Here is a 17480-nt window from a genome sequence, read left to right as displayed (position 1 = left end):
AATACATCGGAATAATGGACGTTACCACTAATAGAAATGATCAGCTTTAATATTTATAGATTTTCAGTTTGGGCTTTTGTCAAAATAACACAAAAATACAGAAATAGTGCATCGTGTCCCTATATGAGAGAGGGACATAAGAATATTCTGATGTGTGAAACAACTGTTGGTTCAAACTAATTAGAACAAAACTATTAATTGCCTTTCCTTTATAACCAACAATATCAAATAATGGAGTAGACAATGAGGGTGAAGTGTCTTGCTCATGTACACAACTACATTATGAGCATTGGCACAACTAGGGGTGTGCAAAAATATTGAAATATCGATATATCACATAATTTAATGTAAGTAAGTCTTTATTTATTTTCTTTTAACAGACATATGTCACAAAGACACTTTACAGAGCATTTATAGATTCATTATTCTTTTTCTCCACACCCGGTGATGGTAAACTACTATTGTAGCCACAGCTGCCCTGGGACAGACTGACAGAAGAGCGGCTGCCATGCGCCGCCATCTGTCCCTCCAACCACCAACACTCACACACACACACACACACACACACACACACCACACTTTCATACTAGACAATGTGGATGAAGTGTCTTGCCTAAGGACACAACGACAGGTTTGCAACTGGTGCCCCACTGTGGGTCCTGATTTTTTCAGTGTCTCCATCCAAGTACTGACCAGGCTCGACCCTGCTGAACTGCTGAGATCTGACGGGATCAGACTTTGACAAGCCGCTATAACCACATGTGATGATACAGTATCGATATCGTGGGCTGCTGTATCGATATATCACCAAGAGTATTTTTTGGTATATTTTACTCAATTATTTTGTTACAGCTACAGTTTTGTCACTTGTTTAGAGGAAGGAAACTCAAGGAAATCAGGAGCATAGGTTTGCATAGGGACATGTCACAACCAATATTTGAGAAAAACAGAATAGTCCCGACCAGGACAGTGCCAGCACCTGAAGATGGCGGCATGAACAGGTGTGAGTGAAGACGCTATGCACCAAAATTTGGAAAACTTTTCAAAAGGAACTTACATGGCTTACTCATCATGAGTCACCATGGAAAAAGAGCGACTATCACCACAAGTGTACCTCCCAAACGGAGCCCTACTCATGCACTGTGAGCAGCCTCTACTGACAATATTCCATGGAAAAATGTACGGACATGACCTCACAAATATCTCATCATCAACAAGCAAAGGGAAATCTGCTACAAACTTCTACATCACTCTTCCATCACTCAATCCAGTAAACAATCATCTTAGAAGAACAATGGACACAAATTGTACATTTTGAACAGAAAAATGAAAGCAGCTCTCACTTATTTTGGACCTGCCCAGACTCTGTGTGTTTTTGGAAAGAATTCATAAAACATAAACACAACTTCTTCTCCCATTTGATCCTTTCTCATAAAGATGTGCTGTTTGGTTTTTGCAGTGTGCATCATACCAAAACAAAACAATATTATATAATTCATCTGTTAATAAAAGTGACCTATCAGTTGGTTTCATACACCCTTGAATGAAATGGCTGTTTTTCATAGTAACTTTGCACAAGACGTGGTTTTAGACTTTTAGTATCACAGCCATGATTTAGACATTATTTTTTAATTGAACTGTACCAAATCGATTTGAAATATATCGTATCAAAAGTACACTGTATCCAGATATGTATTGTATCGTGGCCTATGTATTGTATCGGGAACTTCTTAATGATACCCAGCGCTAGACACAACTAATTAACACTGACTGAAATATAGATTAACACGTGGCTCAGCTGGGATATTCCACAGTATGACATTAAACTTGCCTATCTAGTTTTTATTAAATTTTAGCTGTTTTATTGGTGATATTTCTAAATATGGTGAAGTTGTACTTTCAGCTGGGGGGGTCATACTTCAGTATTGATTCCATTGTACTTGCTCATGAACAACTGAAGAGGTACCTGATTATTTCTATTAGAGACTAGACCTAAGAACTCACTGTATTACTAAAAAAAATCTGAAATCTAAGAATATTTATTTGAGCTGCCCCCATCTGACCTACACAATGTTGTGATCTAATCTGAAACCTGGTAACTGCTAAAAGAATATCACAGGCAGGACACAGGTCAGAGGTGAGACAGGTGAGACAGGTGCAGGGGCTGGGAGGGTGCACTGGGGTATCTATTTTGGGTAATAATAAGGCCAGGCCCTATCTAAATGTTGTAGTGTTGTAGTCAAGAGTGCACTAATTGAGACCAAAACCTGCCCATGACCACAGGGTCCCAGAGACCAGGACAAGACCAAGACCTCTGAGGGTCTGGACCAAGACAATAACGAGACCACAGCCCATCGAGACCAAATTAAGACCATATTTGTCATTTTCTACATTTATTTGTATTTTACAGATATTTTGGCACATATATGTCTATTTTTATAAATGTACCTCTATTTTATCTGTTAAGTGTTAATTTAGGCATAAAATAAGCCAAGCAAACTGCACTGAAAACTGTACTAAAACACTCTATGCCCCTTTTTTGGACCCTCATCCACAGTTTGAGAAGCTCTTCTTTAAGAGAACTTTCACTGGCACTTTACATAAAACTGATTAGAAAAGTGAATAACGTGGGTAGGATTTTGAAACCTGTTCCTAACTGGAGTTCCATTCTCTTACTGGTTTTGCAGAGGGATTTATCCAAACACACATTTACCAAGACAAACACACATGTGACAAACACAGATTTATTTGGCGTTTTATTAGGCAAACTTCAGCCACATGTCACAGTAGATCTGCTCTGTGCTGTAGACCTGATGTGTCGACACTATGGCTGAGTGTCATTCAGAAGTTGCTGATACGATACATAGGCCACGATATGATACATATCTCGATACAGTGAGCTTACGATAGTAGTAGTAGCTGTAGTAGTTCATAGTGGTGGTGGTAGCAGTAGTAGTTGTAATAGTAGAAGCAGTAGATGAAGTATATACTGTATGTAGTACTGATACTACAATGTCATACTGTGCAACATTCTAGGCAAAGCACTAACATCTCCATGGAGACCAGCAGTTGGTGAATCCTCCACCAGAAAAGTGAAATAGTGCAACTTTTTAAATATGGACACTTGAAAGAACGAATCCTGTAGGGCTGAGTATCATTCAGGAGTTATCGATACGATACATACCTCGATACAGTGAGCTTATGATTCGATACGATTCAATACGATATATTTAAAAGTGATTACATATGGTTCAATAAAAAAATAAAGACTAAATCATGGCTGCGATTCTGAAAGTCTTTGTTAAATCACTTCTTGTGTAAAGTTCATATGAAACATAAACATTTTAATAATCAAAACAGTGAAAATGTCAAATGTGTTGCATAAACAAGTTTCCTTCCTCTGAACAAACAACAAAACTGTAGCTGTGACAAAATAATTTAGTAAAATATACCAAAAAATACTCTTGGTGATATATCGATACAGTAGCCCACGATATCAACACTGTATCATCACATTAAACGATACGATATATTGATTAGGAATGGACATGATTAGTTGATTAATTGATAATTGATCATTAAGAATTTAATCGATTATGTTCATTTTAATCGACAAACCGAATGTATGTTGCTGTGTGTAGCGTAGGGACCAAACAGGTGTGTACATGTGTCTCTGCATCAGAAGGAGCGAGACACAAACAGTCGGTCAGTCTGCAATGTGCCGAAGCACAAATGTGTATTTAACAATGACTGGTACAAGAAATTCCATGCTTTTCTGTTGCGGTTGGGAAGTATGAGGTCATGTGCACATTGTACAAAGCAGGAACGTATGTTTCGGTGTCCAGTGGGAAAAAGTTCACCAGGACACTGAAAACATGAAAAAAGTTTTACCAGGTGAGAGTCGCTCAATGTCGATGACGAGACCCCACCTCCCTCCCCCCCATACGGTGTCCTGGTTTTGACAAACGCAAATATGTTTACACTAACCTGTATTCCACTGAGTCGTGTCGCATCAGCGACACAAGGGCTATTTATTTATTCGCTTAGTTTATGCAAATTAGCCATGCGGTTTTAAGTTTTGTTTCTGAGATTCACGAAAATCTGCATTAAACACATTCTAATGTCAACTGATGTGGCTCTAGAGTCATTAAGGTTTATATGTGGTAAAGTTGAATTTATTTATGCAGATTAGTAGTGCAGATAGTAATAATAATGATGATCATTTTAATATAAAAACGTTAATGATTAATCGATAATCGATCGTTAATTCTCCCGACGATGGATTAAGAACATTTAATTGAGTGCCCATCCCTAATATTGATATTTCAATATTTTTGCACACCCCCTAGTCAACGCATATTTTTGGATACGTTTTGCTTTGTATTTTGTCTTACTCTTCTAATCAGCACGACCAAGCCGATGTGTGCTGTACATGGGGAGGAGAGGAGGCAGCGTGCTGATGGACAGTTGGGATGTTTTAAGAAGTTTAACCTGCTCTGTGATACATGCTGGTTGTGACAACCCAGTGTAACACTGGCACACAAGGGCACACGCTGTTGAGGACTAGTGTCATGCTGGAGCGTGTGTGTTTGTGACGTGGCGTCCGCGGGTTCCAGACAAGCGCACAGACTGTTTAAAGCACCGGTACAAGTTTATTCCCAACAGCAGCGGCCGTAATGAAATATGTCTGAAAGGCGAGAGATTTTCACGCCTCATATTTCAAAACATGGATTCTTGTGAGTCAATACGCCCTTCCGCAGATCTTGTCCTGGTGGTAAATAGCTTGTCTCCTAGATCAGGGGTGTCAAACTCATTTTGGTCCGGGGGCCATATCCAACCTACTTTGATCCTAAAGGGGCCGGATCAGAAAACTCATGACATATAAACCCCAAAAATAACAATAATTTAAAATATTTCAGCAGAATGTTTTAATATTAACTTGTATGTAAATAGGAATAAGTCAGTTTTTGTTGTAAAATCCTGCACTCGGCTCCACTTTTCTCATGTTGGACATTTTTCTGATGAGGGTGTCACGGTCAACAGTCAAAACGATCGTCCTTTCAGAGCATTTGGAAAGAGACAAGTCTTCATTTGTGCTGCTCTGGTGGGGAGGGGCCACGTACAGAGACGCTGGAGACGCTGCTGTGATAAACACCACAGAAAATTAACAAGATTTTAATAGAAAATATAATTTAAATATTTTAGTAGAAAATCATCCGAGGGCCACATTAAAGGTCTTGGAGGGCCGGATCTGGCCCCCGGGCCGTATGTTTGACACCCCTGTCCTAGATGATAGATACATTCAATGCCATACTGAGGACCATTTCAGGCAAAGCAGTAACCACTCTATGGAGACAAGAAGGAGCAATGTTTTGTTATTTTGGGTTTTCAATTACATCAGGTATTCTACAAAAGACATCATTGAATCAAGTGGCTTCAGAGTTACACAAAACATCTATAATTTCTGTATTTTTTCTGTTAACTGTTTTCCCAAATGGAGACAGCAGACATTTCAATCCATTCTTTGTAATAAGGCCCGGTTTGCTCTGAACAGTGGCAGGTTGTACTGACAGAATAGGGCTTCCATTGTCACAGTCACATCTACTGCGTGATAATTACTCTAGACTCCACTTTCATAATGAGGACCACAGACTTCCATTCCAATCTGACACTAGGCTCTGACTCTGAAAACTTGCTAAGACATTTTGTAACCTCAAGTAAGAGTTCAGGACTTGACATGTGCGACTCGGGTTTGGGCAATTTAAATGAGCTGTACCTGATTTTGACTGTCTGAAAAACGGGAAAAGCAGAACAAGTTCATTTGAAACAGTTTGCAGAGGTCTTAAGTTACTGCTCACTCACCTTGTGAATTCTGAACATCAATGTCAATATCAATGTTGTGAAGGTGACTTTTAAAATGTAATCCCCTACAGATTACAGATCCCAAAATGTAGTTTGTAACAGAATCCATTAAATTACTTAAAGTGAGTAATGTAATCTGAATACTTTGGATTACTTGATATTGTCATGTTTTGTAAAACTACATGAATGTACCAACCACATCCTGAAAATTCTATTGTTTGCTGTAAAGTAGCAAAGATGAGGATCTTAACCTAAAATGTTTTGTTTGCTAAAAGACAATAAAAAACCCAGACTTTACTTAATCATATTAAAAATATTATTGATAGAGAAATGTTTATATGAGATCACTGCTGCCTTAAAGTATGTCCACCTACTGTTAGTGTCATAATGTTTAGACCTGGTTTAGTTCTGGTTTAGTCCTGGTTTTAGTCCTGGTTTAGACCTGTTAAAGACCCGATTTCAGTCCTGGTTTAGTCCTGATTTAATCCTGTTTAGTCCTGCTTTTGCCCTGGTTTTAGTTCTAGTTTAGTCCTGGTTTAGTCCTGGTTTAGTTCTGGTTTAGTCCTGGTTTAGTTCTGGTTTAGTCCTGGTTTAGTTCTGGTTTAGTTCTGGTTTAGTCCTGGTGTAGTTCCGGCAAAGAGTGGAATTACCAAAAATGTGCCCAAAATGTTAAAACAGGAAAATACCGCCATGTAATCCATTTATTTCAACAAAGTAACTGTAATCCAATTACCACTCATTGAAACAGTAACTGTAACTGAATACAGTTACTCATAATTTGTACTCTGATTACATAATGCCAGTACATGTAATCTGTTACTCCCCAACACTGCTTATTATTCACCATTTATGTGTATAAGTTTTCACAGCTCTCAGACACCAGTGTTTTGTTTTGTCGGTAAAACTAACAACAAGTATGTTAATGTGCACTTTCTGATTCTTGGAAAAAAAAAACACTACATAATAAGTAGACTTATTTTGACCTCAAGAGCTGCTTATACTATATATCTGACAAATCTTGCTCAAATGCATAGGAAAAATAGAGTACAGTGGGTCTAGATGTGTTCCAGTGGTGTTCACCTGACTCTCCCTGGATGTTGCTGTGATGCTGCAGAACACTGAGGAGGGACACTTTTGTCCTGAGTACTACCATATTTTTCAGACTATAAATTGCTCTTTTTTTCATGGTGTGGGTGTTTCCTGTGACTTATACTCCGATGCAACTTATATTAAAATATAAAAATGTTCAGACTGACAGCCGCGAGAGGGCACTCTAGACTTGTGTGTTAGTATCTATTACTCCTGTACCACTGTCACTTCACATTCTACTGCACATGTCTCCTGTAGAACAAGCCATTGTTCTGCTGCAAATAGTGAAATACTCAGTCGAAAAGGTAATTGAGCAGCAGAAAGAAAGTTTGGAGTGAGCAAGAAACTTGTCAGGGACTAGCAGAAAGCGGGGATGGAGAGAACAGTTTCATGAGAACCGGGCGAGTGCGCCATCCAACTTTCCTGAAGTCACAGGATGGATGGACAAAACCTGAACTTCAGTGATACTGAAACCATCCTGTCGGGATTCAGAAAGACCCGAATAATTCTAATTGGAACTGATGCGGAGTCTGACGACAGCGGCACAGAGGAGAAAGCAGCGCTCTGTTTACATCATGGATCTGTGATTTATCTCCGGAGGTCATGCAGAAGTGACACAGAGGATGAATTCAATGGATTTGGTAAATTTGTGTTCTGTTGTTTATGCTATAATTATCTGAAGAACTGTTAATATGTTACATTGACATAATAAAGCCTATTCAGTCTGTTGTTCTCTATTCTGTTGTTATTACTAGAACTTGCATTTCAAGATGAAATATCAGTTCCTGGTCTCTGATTTTATAAAATACATTTCCCCAAAAAGTGGGACTTATAGTCCGGTGTGACTTATATGTGTTTTTTTTCTTCTTCATTACACATTTTTGCCTGGTGCGACTTATACTCTGGAGCGACTTATAATCCGGAAAATACAGTAGTCCTCTCTTCTGCTGTGCCCTGACACAATCTGCTGATCCTACCTGATCAGTCCACACTCGACATTTGACTGAGACCACCTTCAAGTTAAATTGTAAACAAAGACCAAAACTCATCTAATTTACATGATTTTATGTGCTAACTGTCAGAAGAAAATGTTCCTTGTGTTTAAACTGTTGTTTTGTTGTATTTTGAATGGAACTTCGAGTATTGCTGACATAGATAAAGGGATTTTATTTTTTTTAGAACTTGGCACTACTTTCTGTATTTTCCATCAGTTTTTTTCAACATTTCTTCACTAACTTCCACTTGACAGAAGTAAAGCTATAATACAGTATTTAACACAAGTACTGTCCCACCAAATGAAGTAATAATACATGAAAATCTATCATCTGCACTTGAATTACACAAGGCAAGGTGAGTGAAGAGTGTCTTGCCCAGTGACACAAAAACATATATAGTAGTGGGGGTCCAAACTTATTGAAGTATGTGCTGCATGGAGGTCTAGAGTCAAAGTTTGTGTTAACTTCAGGGGTGCAAGTTCGATTCTTGACCAGCAATGTTCTGAATTTCTCTCCCAACTCTGATCACATCCATTGTAACTCTGTCGAATAATTCTAATAATAAATGCAAAATTAAACAATAATAATAATAATAATAATTATTATTATTATTATTATTATACACTACCGTTCAAAAGTTTGGGGTCACCCAGACAATTTTGTGTTTTCCATGAAAAGTCACACTTTTATTTACCACCATGAGTTGTAAAATGAATAGAAAATATAGTCAAGACATTGACAAGGTTAGAAATAATGATTTGTATTTGAAATAATATTTTTTTTCCTTCAAACTTTGCTTTCGTCGAAGAATCCTCAATTTGCAGCAATTACAGCATTGCAGACCTTTGGCATTCTAGCTGTTAATTTGTTGAGGTAATCTGGAGAAATTTCACCCCACACTTCTAGAATCCTCCCACAAGTTGGATTGGCTGGATGGACACTTCTTGCGTCTGTACGTACGGTCAAGATGCCCACTTCTCTTTTTACTCTGCTTAGAGCCTTTCTGTGCTGTTCTCTGAAGGGAGTAGTACACACTGCTGTAGGAAATCTTCAGTTTCTTGGCAATTTCTCACATGGAATAGCCTTCATTTCTAAGAACAAGAATAGACTGTGGAGTTTCACATCACAGTTCTCTTTTTCTGGTCATTTTGAGCATTTAATTGACCCCACAAATGTGATGCTCCAGGTCAGTTTTATAGCTTCTCTAACCAGCTAAACTGTTTTCAGTTGTTCTAACATGATGCACAAGGGTTTTCTAATCATCCTTTAGCCTTCGGACACAATGAGCAAACACATTGTACCATTAGAACACTGGAGTGACAGTTGCTTGAAATGGGCCTCTATACACCTATGTAGATATTCACCAAACACCAGACATTAGCAACTAGAATAGTCATTTACCACATTAGCAATGTTTAGAATGTATTTCTGATTAGTTTAATGTTATATTCATTGAAAAAACAGTGCTTTTCTTTCAAAAATAAGAAAATTTCTAAGTGACCCCAAACTTTTGAGTAGTGTACATGCAAAAAATATCAATTTAAATAAATAAGTTAGAAAAATAAGAAAAAAAGTTGTCCAATTATATTTAATTTTGTGAATAATTATCTTGGAAATGTGTTATAAATTCCAAAGTTTCCTCTGATAACTAAACCCTTGACCATCTCTTAGCTACTCCAGCGTAACAAGGCATCTGATGAGCTGAAGAGTATAATTCGTATGCACTCGGGGCCTCAATTACTGCGCTCTACTCTGCTTCTGTCTGTTCCAATGACCACTCCAACAGTTCACTTACACCCTCAAAGCACATGCAACATAGAAGAGAAAGACAATGGGTAGACTAGAATGCTGCAATCGCCTTATATGGATGCTAGAACACATCACATAATATTGTGTCTGACAGTTTTCCCAATGATTGTATTCTCATATTTTGACCCTGACCATTTATGTTAGTGACAAAAAGCAGCAGTTTAACAATATTCGTTTTAGCTGCCACATCTGCATTAAATGTCCTGATCTATAATGTTTCCTCTGGAGTTGTGTTTTGTTTCATTCACACGTTTGACACACAAACCCTGCACATTCAGGCTGAGTTCTTCTCTCAAACTAAAAACACTGTGTTCCTCTACACCTTCGGTACAATCATTTGGATAATTTCAGCCCTGGAATTGCAAATCTCTCCTGAACAAAAGGTAAAAGGAGCTGCTAACTTAAAAACTACTGCTTCATTGACCAGAGCATTTTGAGCTTTGGAGGAGTAGACAGACTAATAATGAAAGATTAAGACTTATTCACACTTCATAAGAACATAAGAACTTTATTCTTGAGGTGATAAGAACAAGAACAAAGTTTGTTTGAGTTCTGACATTTCATACTTCAAAACATGGTCTGCTGCCGAACTGCCCCGCCCCGCTCTGCCCGCCCCTCGCTCTGCCCCGCCCCCTCGCTCTAGCTATAAAGAGGGGATTTCTTTTTGTCCTCCAGCCTGACTGCTCTTTTTTTTTTAGTAACCCTCCTTTTCGCTTTCACAAACTTGTCACAGAGATTACGGCAGACTTTTCTACACTGATTTTCATCCGAGCCTAAAATATTTGCGATCTCCCTTCATGAATTTCTTACCATTTGGCGTCTTTATAGTCACAGAGCGTCATGTCATACAGATGTTTGTATTTTCTCTCTGCCACCTGTCACTCAAAACCATCCTTTTTTTTATTGTTCCACACCGGCAAGGAAGCAGCCGTTGGATCTCACGCACCAGTTGGCTCCAGCAGATAAACCACACCCACAAAAATAACCAATCAGAGCAAAGATGTCAGACAGTGCTGCCAAACAAAGTTCTACTCAGCTGAGGTGTCAAAAACAAGCCACAAGAACTGCCCAACAGGAGCTGCCCTCAACAGGAGCTGCCCTCAACAGGAGCTGCCCTCAACAGGAGCTGCCCTCAACAGGAACAAAGTTCTTAAGTTCTTATGAAGTATGAATAGGCCTTTTCTCAAACATGTGTGAATGAAACAAAACACAACTCCAGGTATATGATGGCTTAAAGCTCACAAGAATCCATTCTGTGTAATATAGAATGTTGTAATGTCACTCTAAAGCACAGCAATTGAAACAGAATCTGATCAATATTGCTGAATGTTCGTCTAACTAGTAATGCTAATGCTAAAGCTAATTATTATAATGTTGATTTGGGAATCTAAACATTTTGACATGCTACACAGGAGTCAGTTGAGCTTGTATTACTGTTATGCAAAGAAAAATGAATGAAAACCAGAGAATTAAGTTACAGTGGTCCACTATGATAGGGTTAGGTTTAGCCAACCCAAAAATCAGTATTAGGCTAACACAATGAAAATAAACACTTGAATAGCTGGTTTGTTTTATATCATCACGTACCTGAGCGTCCACCTTCATAAGCTCCGCCCCCGCGTCCACCAGGTATCCACAGATGGTTCTCTGACCCAGAGCGGCGGCACGGTGCAGGGCCGTCTCTCCTCTGGGGTCAAAGAGGAAGAGGGGGCCAAAACACAAAAACAAACAAACACAAAAGAAACATCAGTGGAACTCTTCAACTCCGTATACACTATTCTGCATATTTTATTTTCTGTTATTATTTATTCTGTTATATTTTTGTTTAAGTGAATTTTTATTTTGTCATTATACATATGTTTGTTTTTTCAGGCTACATTTATTATCTGTTTTTCCCACTCTGTCAGTAATATCAACACATCTAGATTCCATTAAATTGATTAATGAGTTTATGATTACATTCTTTTCTTTTTTTTTTTTTTTTACAGTTATAAAAATGTGAAAAACAGCACTAGCATGCTAACAGCACACTGGTTCACAGACAATAAAAAGCTTTAATAATTAGACCCACAGAGTTGCTTCAATATACTTTATCTCTACTAGGGCTGTAAAATTTTGTAAAAATACCAAAGTGTGATTTTTCTGACAAGGATTGTGATAAGATTTTGATACATTTCAAATATTTCAAAAATGCATCCAAAAGAACCGAAAAGACTGAACTATGAAATGACAAACTAATCAAACAATCTGTAGAGATCTAAACTAGGGTTAGCAGGTTTTATAAGATATTTTGTTGCTTGTAGAAGAAATTATTGTACTTGAAAAATGTCAGCGTTGGCGATTTGCTAATTGCATCTATTCAAATTATGATTTTTCTGTGATTAATCTTTCAGCTGTAATCTGTACTGAGGCAAAACTAATTTTACATGATTACAGAAGCTCACACCTGGAACATTGCACCTTCTGTAGGTCAGTAAAACTCTGCATCCTGTACAATCAAACCTATAGTCACAACGGAACATCTGGAGCACTTCCACTGGAGCACTATTTACGTTTTAACAGTCGTGCAGCATTATCACCAGTGTGCTGCTGCTCATCCGGTGGCTGTGTGGAGGTGAGACCAGCACCGCCCCACGTGAATCAGTCCCAGGTCCCGCCTGTTCCAGACCACTTTGGAAGGTAATACCTCGAGCAGTCTGCTTTGGACACACGGGGTGGTATGTAAAGCTCTGCCTCCTGTGGGACCTGTGGGACCCGATGCAAAAGAGTGTGGCGCGGGTGGGAGTGCAAACTGCAATCCCACAAACCAAATATGAACATAAAGTAACATAAAATGATTCATGTTTGTCTGCCATACATCATTTGTGCTGGATATGTTTTTTGGCATTAATAAAAATATTTTAAGCAGTCTAAAACTGCAGATGTGATCTAATCTTAAACACATTTTACACAATTCCTTTCTGCTTCTCGGTGTTTGATAGAGTTTAAGAAAGCGAACATCCACATCTTGCAGGATTTGTGTGTGGGAGCAGGACAAAATATCGCAGATGCAGGCAGGAGTGAAAATTACAATTGTTCGCGGGCGCCCAGAACTCTAGTGGTACAGATCACGTCACGTAGAGGAAACACTAAAGGTCCGTGCTGGTCCGTGCTGTTCCGTACCAGCCCTATGGAAAAAAGGCTAATGTAGACTTGTAGCTTAAACGTCTTATATATACACCTGTGTATCTGTTGTGTATACCTACAGTTGTGTTGTGTATACCTACAGTTGTGTTGTGTATACCTACAGTTGTGTTGTGTATACCTAGAGTTGTGTTGTGTATACCTACAGTTGTGTTGTGTATACCTACAGTTGTGTTGTGTATACCTAGAGTTGTGTTGTGTATACCTAGAGTTGTGTTGTGTATACCTACAGTTGTGTTGTGTATACCTACAGTTGTGTTGTGTATACCTGGAGATGTGTTTTGTTTCATTCATACATGTTTGTGTAATCCTGTATTATTATGTATGAAATTATCTAAATGATTCAAGTGAAGTTGTATGCAGTTTAAAAACAAAGTGGAGCAAGTCTTGACATGGTGTAACAGAGTATTTTCCATTTGAGAAAAGAACTTCGCCTCAGTACGAAACAACACAATCCCATCCTGTAGATCCGAATCTCATGATCTGTGTTCTGTTGTGTCATTCTGTCTATTTTTATCACTAAAATCAATAAATAAAGAAATAAAAATAACATGAGAGTAGATCAGATGTTGTACCCCTCGGCCCCGGGCTGCTCTCCTCCTGCTCCTCCTCTCATCTCTCCTCTCTGTAGAGCTCAACCTCCTGTTTGATGGTCACAACATATGGAATACATTGTGAGGTCTGCAGGGAGCCGCAAAGACGCACACACGTACAGCGACAACAGCCACGACGGCCAAACGGAGACACGCTCAAAGGGAAACTTCATTATATAGCTCCGACGCTGAAAAGTAGGGCTGCAAAATGAATCACAATCTAATCAAAATTTTTATGACGCAATTAGCAAATCGCAAAGGCTGTAATTTTGTAGTACCATACGTTCCTCTATAAACAACAAACTCTCTCGTCTCATTCTGAATAAAACCTGCTAACCCTCTAATTTAGATCTTAGATGTGATTCTTGTATATTAAATGACCTATGCTCAACTTTTATCTCTTCTAGATCAGAAAAACGCCTTTTACTTCATATAAAATTGATTCAATTAAAAGAACTTGTGTCTCATCCACCAAATTTTTGGGTGTCATTGTCAATGATAATCTAAACTGGAAAGAGCAGCTGACTGGGTGACCAGAAAAACTAACAAATCTCTTGGTATTATAAGAAAAGTTTGTAAATTTATAAGTCTATACTTATATACTTCCTATAGTTTAATTTATCCCTATCTGTCATATTGTAACATAATCTGGGCAAGCACTTTCTCTATTACTGTGAACAAAATATTATTGGTGCAAAAACGTTTTGTTCGAATTGCAACTCATTCTATGCCACTAACATCGTCTGCTCATTTATTCACCAAACTTAACATTCTTAATATTTATGGGATTAATATTTATCAAATTTGTATTTTTATGTATAAAATTCTTTACAATTCTCAAGAACGATCCCCGAACATTTCACATTTTATTTTAAAACCAATGCAGAGATTCATAGATACAAAACTCAAATTCATAATTTTCATGTTCCAAAATTTGTCACATCAAGAGCTCAGTTTTGCCTACGATACAGAGGCTGTAAATTCTGGAGTCAGTTTTCACATCTGGTTAGTGACGGCAGTTCAGAGGCGATGTTTAAAAAGAGTTTGAGGAAATGTTTGATGTTTCACACTAATGTTTGATCATCTTTCAATTGTGAATATTTCATTGTATTTTTATCCATGTTTGAATCAAAAGAATTTAATCCATGGTGTTTAAATGTAATTTTTCTATATTTATACATTTTTATGCACAATGATAATGTAAAAATTTTAATGTATTCATAAGGTGGAGGCTTTAATATAAGCCCTGTTGGGTTTTTTGCCTCTTCTGGCACCTACTTTTTATCTAGTGTGTTTCTTTTTTATTGTCATGTTATATGTGCAAAATAAATAAATAAATAAATAAAAATAAATAATATTGTACATGCAGTTATTTGTGAATAATAATAATAATCATATTACCTGTCAAAGTGGAAAAAGTGGGTGATACTAACTGTTCACTCTGAAACATGTTCTTGATATGACTTAAATTTTTAAAAAGTTAAGACTAATAATTTATTTTCAGTTCTAAACCAACCAAGATATTGTAATAAGACAGTGAGGATGTCAGATAGTGAAAATAATGACTTTGTTATTGCAGACGATGCAGAAGTTATGGTTCATTTTTAATGTGGACTCAATATTTATGACTCTGTGGTTGTGATGTGTGGTTAATATAAGCGAAACATGACAGATTGAGAGCACCTTGGCAGATCTATATATGTCTGTATTATATTTTTAAAAAGCAATATTTAAAAAAACTTGGATTTCATTTGAATAGGTTTGTGTTTTTCAACAGTTTTAATTTTTTGTTCATTCTTCTGAATTTCAATTAAGAACGAAAAACAATAAAATAGGAAAACAGTTTGTTATTTTCATTATTCCGTTTTAGTGTCAAACAAAAAACAGACTTGACCTCTATTTCCAAGCTTTAGTAATAATTAGTCCAATAATAAGTTTATTTCAAATGAGACCAATCAAAAAACTGTCTTCGTGCCTGTTTCAATTTTGATATTTTATTCTCTCTGGTTTATTTGTCCCGGAAGTTCTGCTGCTAGAGGAACTTGCCTGAAAAATTGCTGCAGTTTTGTGGACAAACATGTCTCTTCTTTTATAGCGACGCATTTACTTTAGAAAGTAACTGCTGAACTCCAGGACGAGAAACAGGAAGCAGCGATAAACTCTCTTGCACTGAATTCACATGACGCTGAGCAGCAAAACTTCATATAAACCAGAGAGAATAAAATATCATAACTGAAATAGGCACACAGAATATTTTTTTGATTGGTGTAATTTGAAATAAACTTTAAATTAAATACTGGAAATTGAGGTCGAACTATGTTTTTTTGTTTGACACAAAAATGGAAAAAATTAAATAAACTGTTTTCCCATTTGATTGTTTTTCATTCTTGATTGAAATTCTAAAGAGCAAACATATGTATACTACATATGGGCCCGGTCAAGCAGAAGTAAACAGCAAGGCCAAAAATTCAAGTTAATGCATCTGATATAAAAATGTATTGAACAGATACATATGTACTCTAGTTTATGAAACTGTTGACCTTTTTTCTGTACCATTTTTGGTTCTAAAATTCCATATGTTTTAAACAGACCATGTATGAAACATGGAACAAAAATTATTTCCCAAATTTCAAAGACCTGCAAATCATGTAAATAAATGGATGTATTTCATCATATCTTGTGTTATTCCATCTTTGAACTGTTGATGAAGGTACATGATTTTTCAAAAAAAAAAAAAGTATTTAAAATGATAAGAATTTGCTTGGAAGGACTGACATATTTTATAGAAATAGTTTCCTTTCATTTTGAAGTAATATTAAAGTATTCGGAAGAAAAAAGTTGACAAATGATGCAAAATCATTCATCTTCTACTTGCTTGAACCATTTTCCCTCCGTTACTTTTCCCTCCATTACCATGACCTTTTTTAATAAAAAATCTCATGAGTCAAAAAGTAAGAGGTTTTTCAACCTAATCTTGTACCATATGGTAGAAAACTATATGAAGCAAATATTCAAACCAGTTTGTTAAGGATATGTAAGTGAGAACCAAGAGTTATCACTGTTTGGATTTATTGCCCAAAAAGTGCTGCAGATTTCATTCCCTCCGTTACCAACATGAGTTTTTTCATTTTTTGTCAACAACTTGAAAGAATATCACAGGTTTAACTTTACCCTGTTGGAGTGTAACTCTTTCCTACATTCTGATACTTTACTTATTTCAATAGTCCCTCTAGTTTCTGAATAAGAGACATTTGAATGTCAAAAATCTGCCCCTGTTTCCCTCCGTTACCACTTGACCAGACCCATATACTACATATTAATTAATGTATTTATTTACAAATATACTTACAGTACTGTATCTGCCACATCCAGTAGGTCTGGAACTAAAAATGCACAGTTTGAATGTAAACAGACAATATGACAGTTTGATGATCACATTTATAAGTTAGTGGTTACCATTTTTCACAATGTAGCTGACCATCTCTTTACTTCCTGTGCTGACAGCGTGGTGCAAAATACTGCATCCTGATTGGTCCAGTATGGTGAGGTCCGCCCCCTTTGAGTGCAGCTCCTGAAGCTGTAAAATGTAAAATACATGTTTAATTATACAATTTTTTATTTTCTGTAATGTATAAAAAATAAAAAATGTACTTACCATTTTCAAATCCATTTTCTTTACACATTCAAATATTTCTACAAAAACAGAGGGACAAAAAAAATTAAAACAGTACAAATAATTAAATAAACTTTGTAATATCTGTCAAGTACAATGAAGTAAAATCACTCAATGAATGTACTGCATATGTACAATATTTCACAACTACTATTACTACTTTCATTGTCCCAGATAGTACCTCTTACAACTTCTACTATTACTACTACTATTATAATGGGTACTACTCTTATTATATTATCACTACTCCAACTACTACTCCTACTGTAACTACTG

At 36.9% G+C, this 17480-nt stretch overlaps 1 protein-coding gene across 6 annotated transcripts in view; it reads right to left on the bottom strand.

Annotated features, from left to right (window-relative positions):
• Positions 1–17480, bottom strand: part of LOC110175582 (diacylglycerol kinase zeta-like) — a 194649-nt gene that overhangs the window by 8599 nt on the left and 168570 nt on the right. For all 6 annotated transcript variants that reach the window (XM_055164293.1, XM_055164304.1, XM_020941780.2 and 3 more), the window contains 4 exons: positions 17187–17224; positions 16988–17108; positions 16881–16914; positions 11343–11442 (listed from right to left, as the gene is read on the bottom strand). In XM_055164293.1, the coding sequence (XP_055020268.1) occupies positions 11343–11442; positions 16881–16914; positions 16988–17108; positions 17187–17224 (293 nt within the window). The remainder of the gene's footprint in view (positions 1–11342; positions 11443–16880; positions 16915–16987; positions 17109–17186; positions 17225–17480) is intronic.

This window comes from Boleophthalmus pectinirostris, unplaced genomic scaffold, assembly GCF_026225935.1.
Source record: "Boleophthalmus pectinirostris isolate CB_2022bp ecotype Guang Dong unplaced genomic scaffold, ASM2622593v1 HiC_scaffold_11, whole genome shotgun sequence".
NCBI lineage: Eukaryota > Metazoa > Chordata > Actinopteri > Gobiiformes > Gobiidae > Boleophthalmus > Boleophthalmus pectinirostris.
This window is presented reverse-complemented; position numbering and strand designations above follow the sequence as displayed.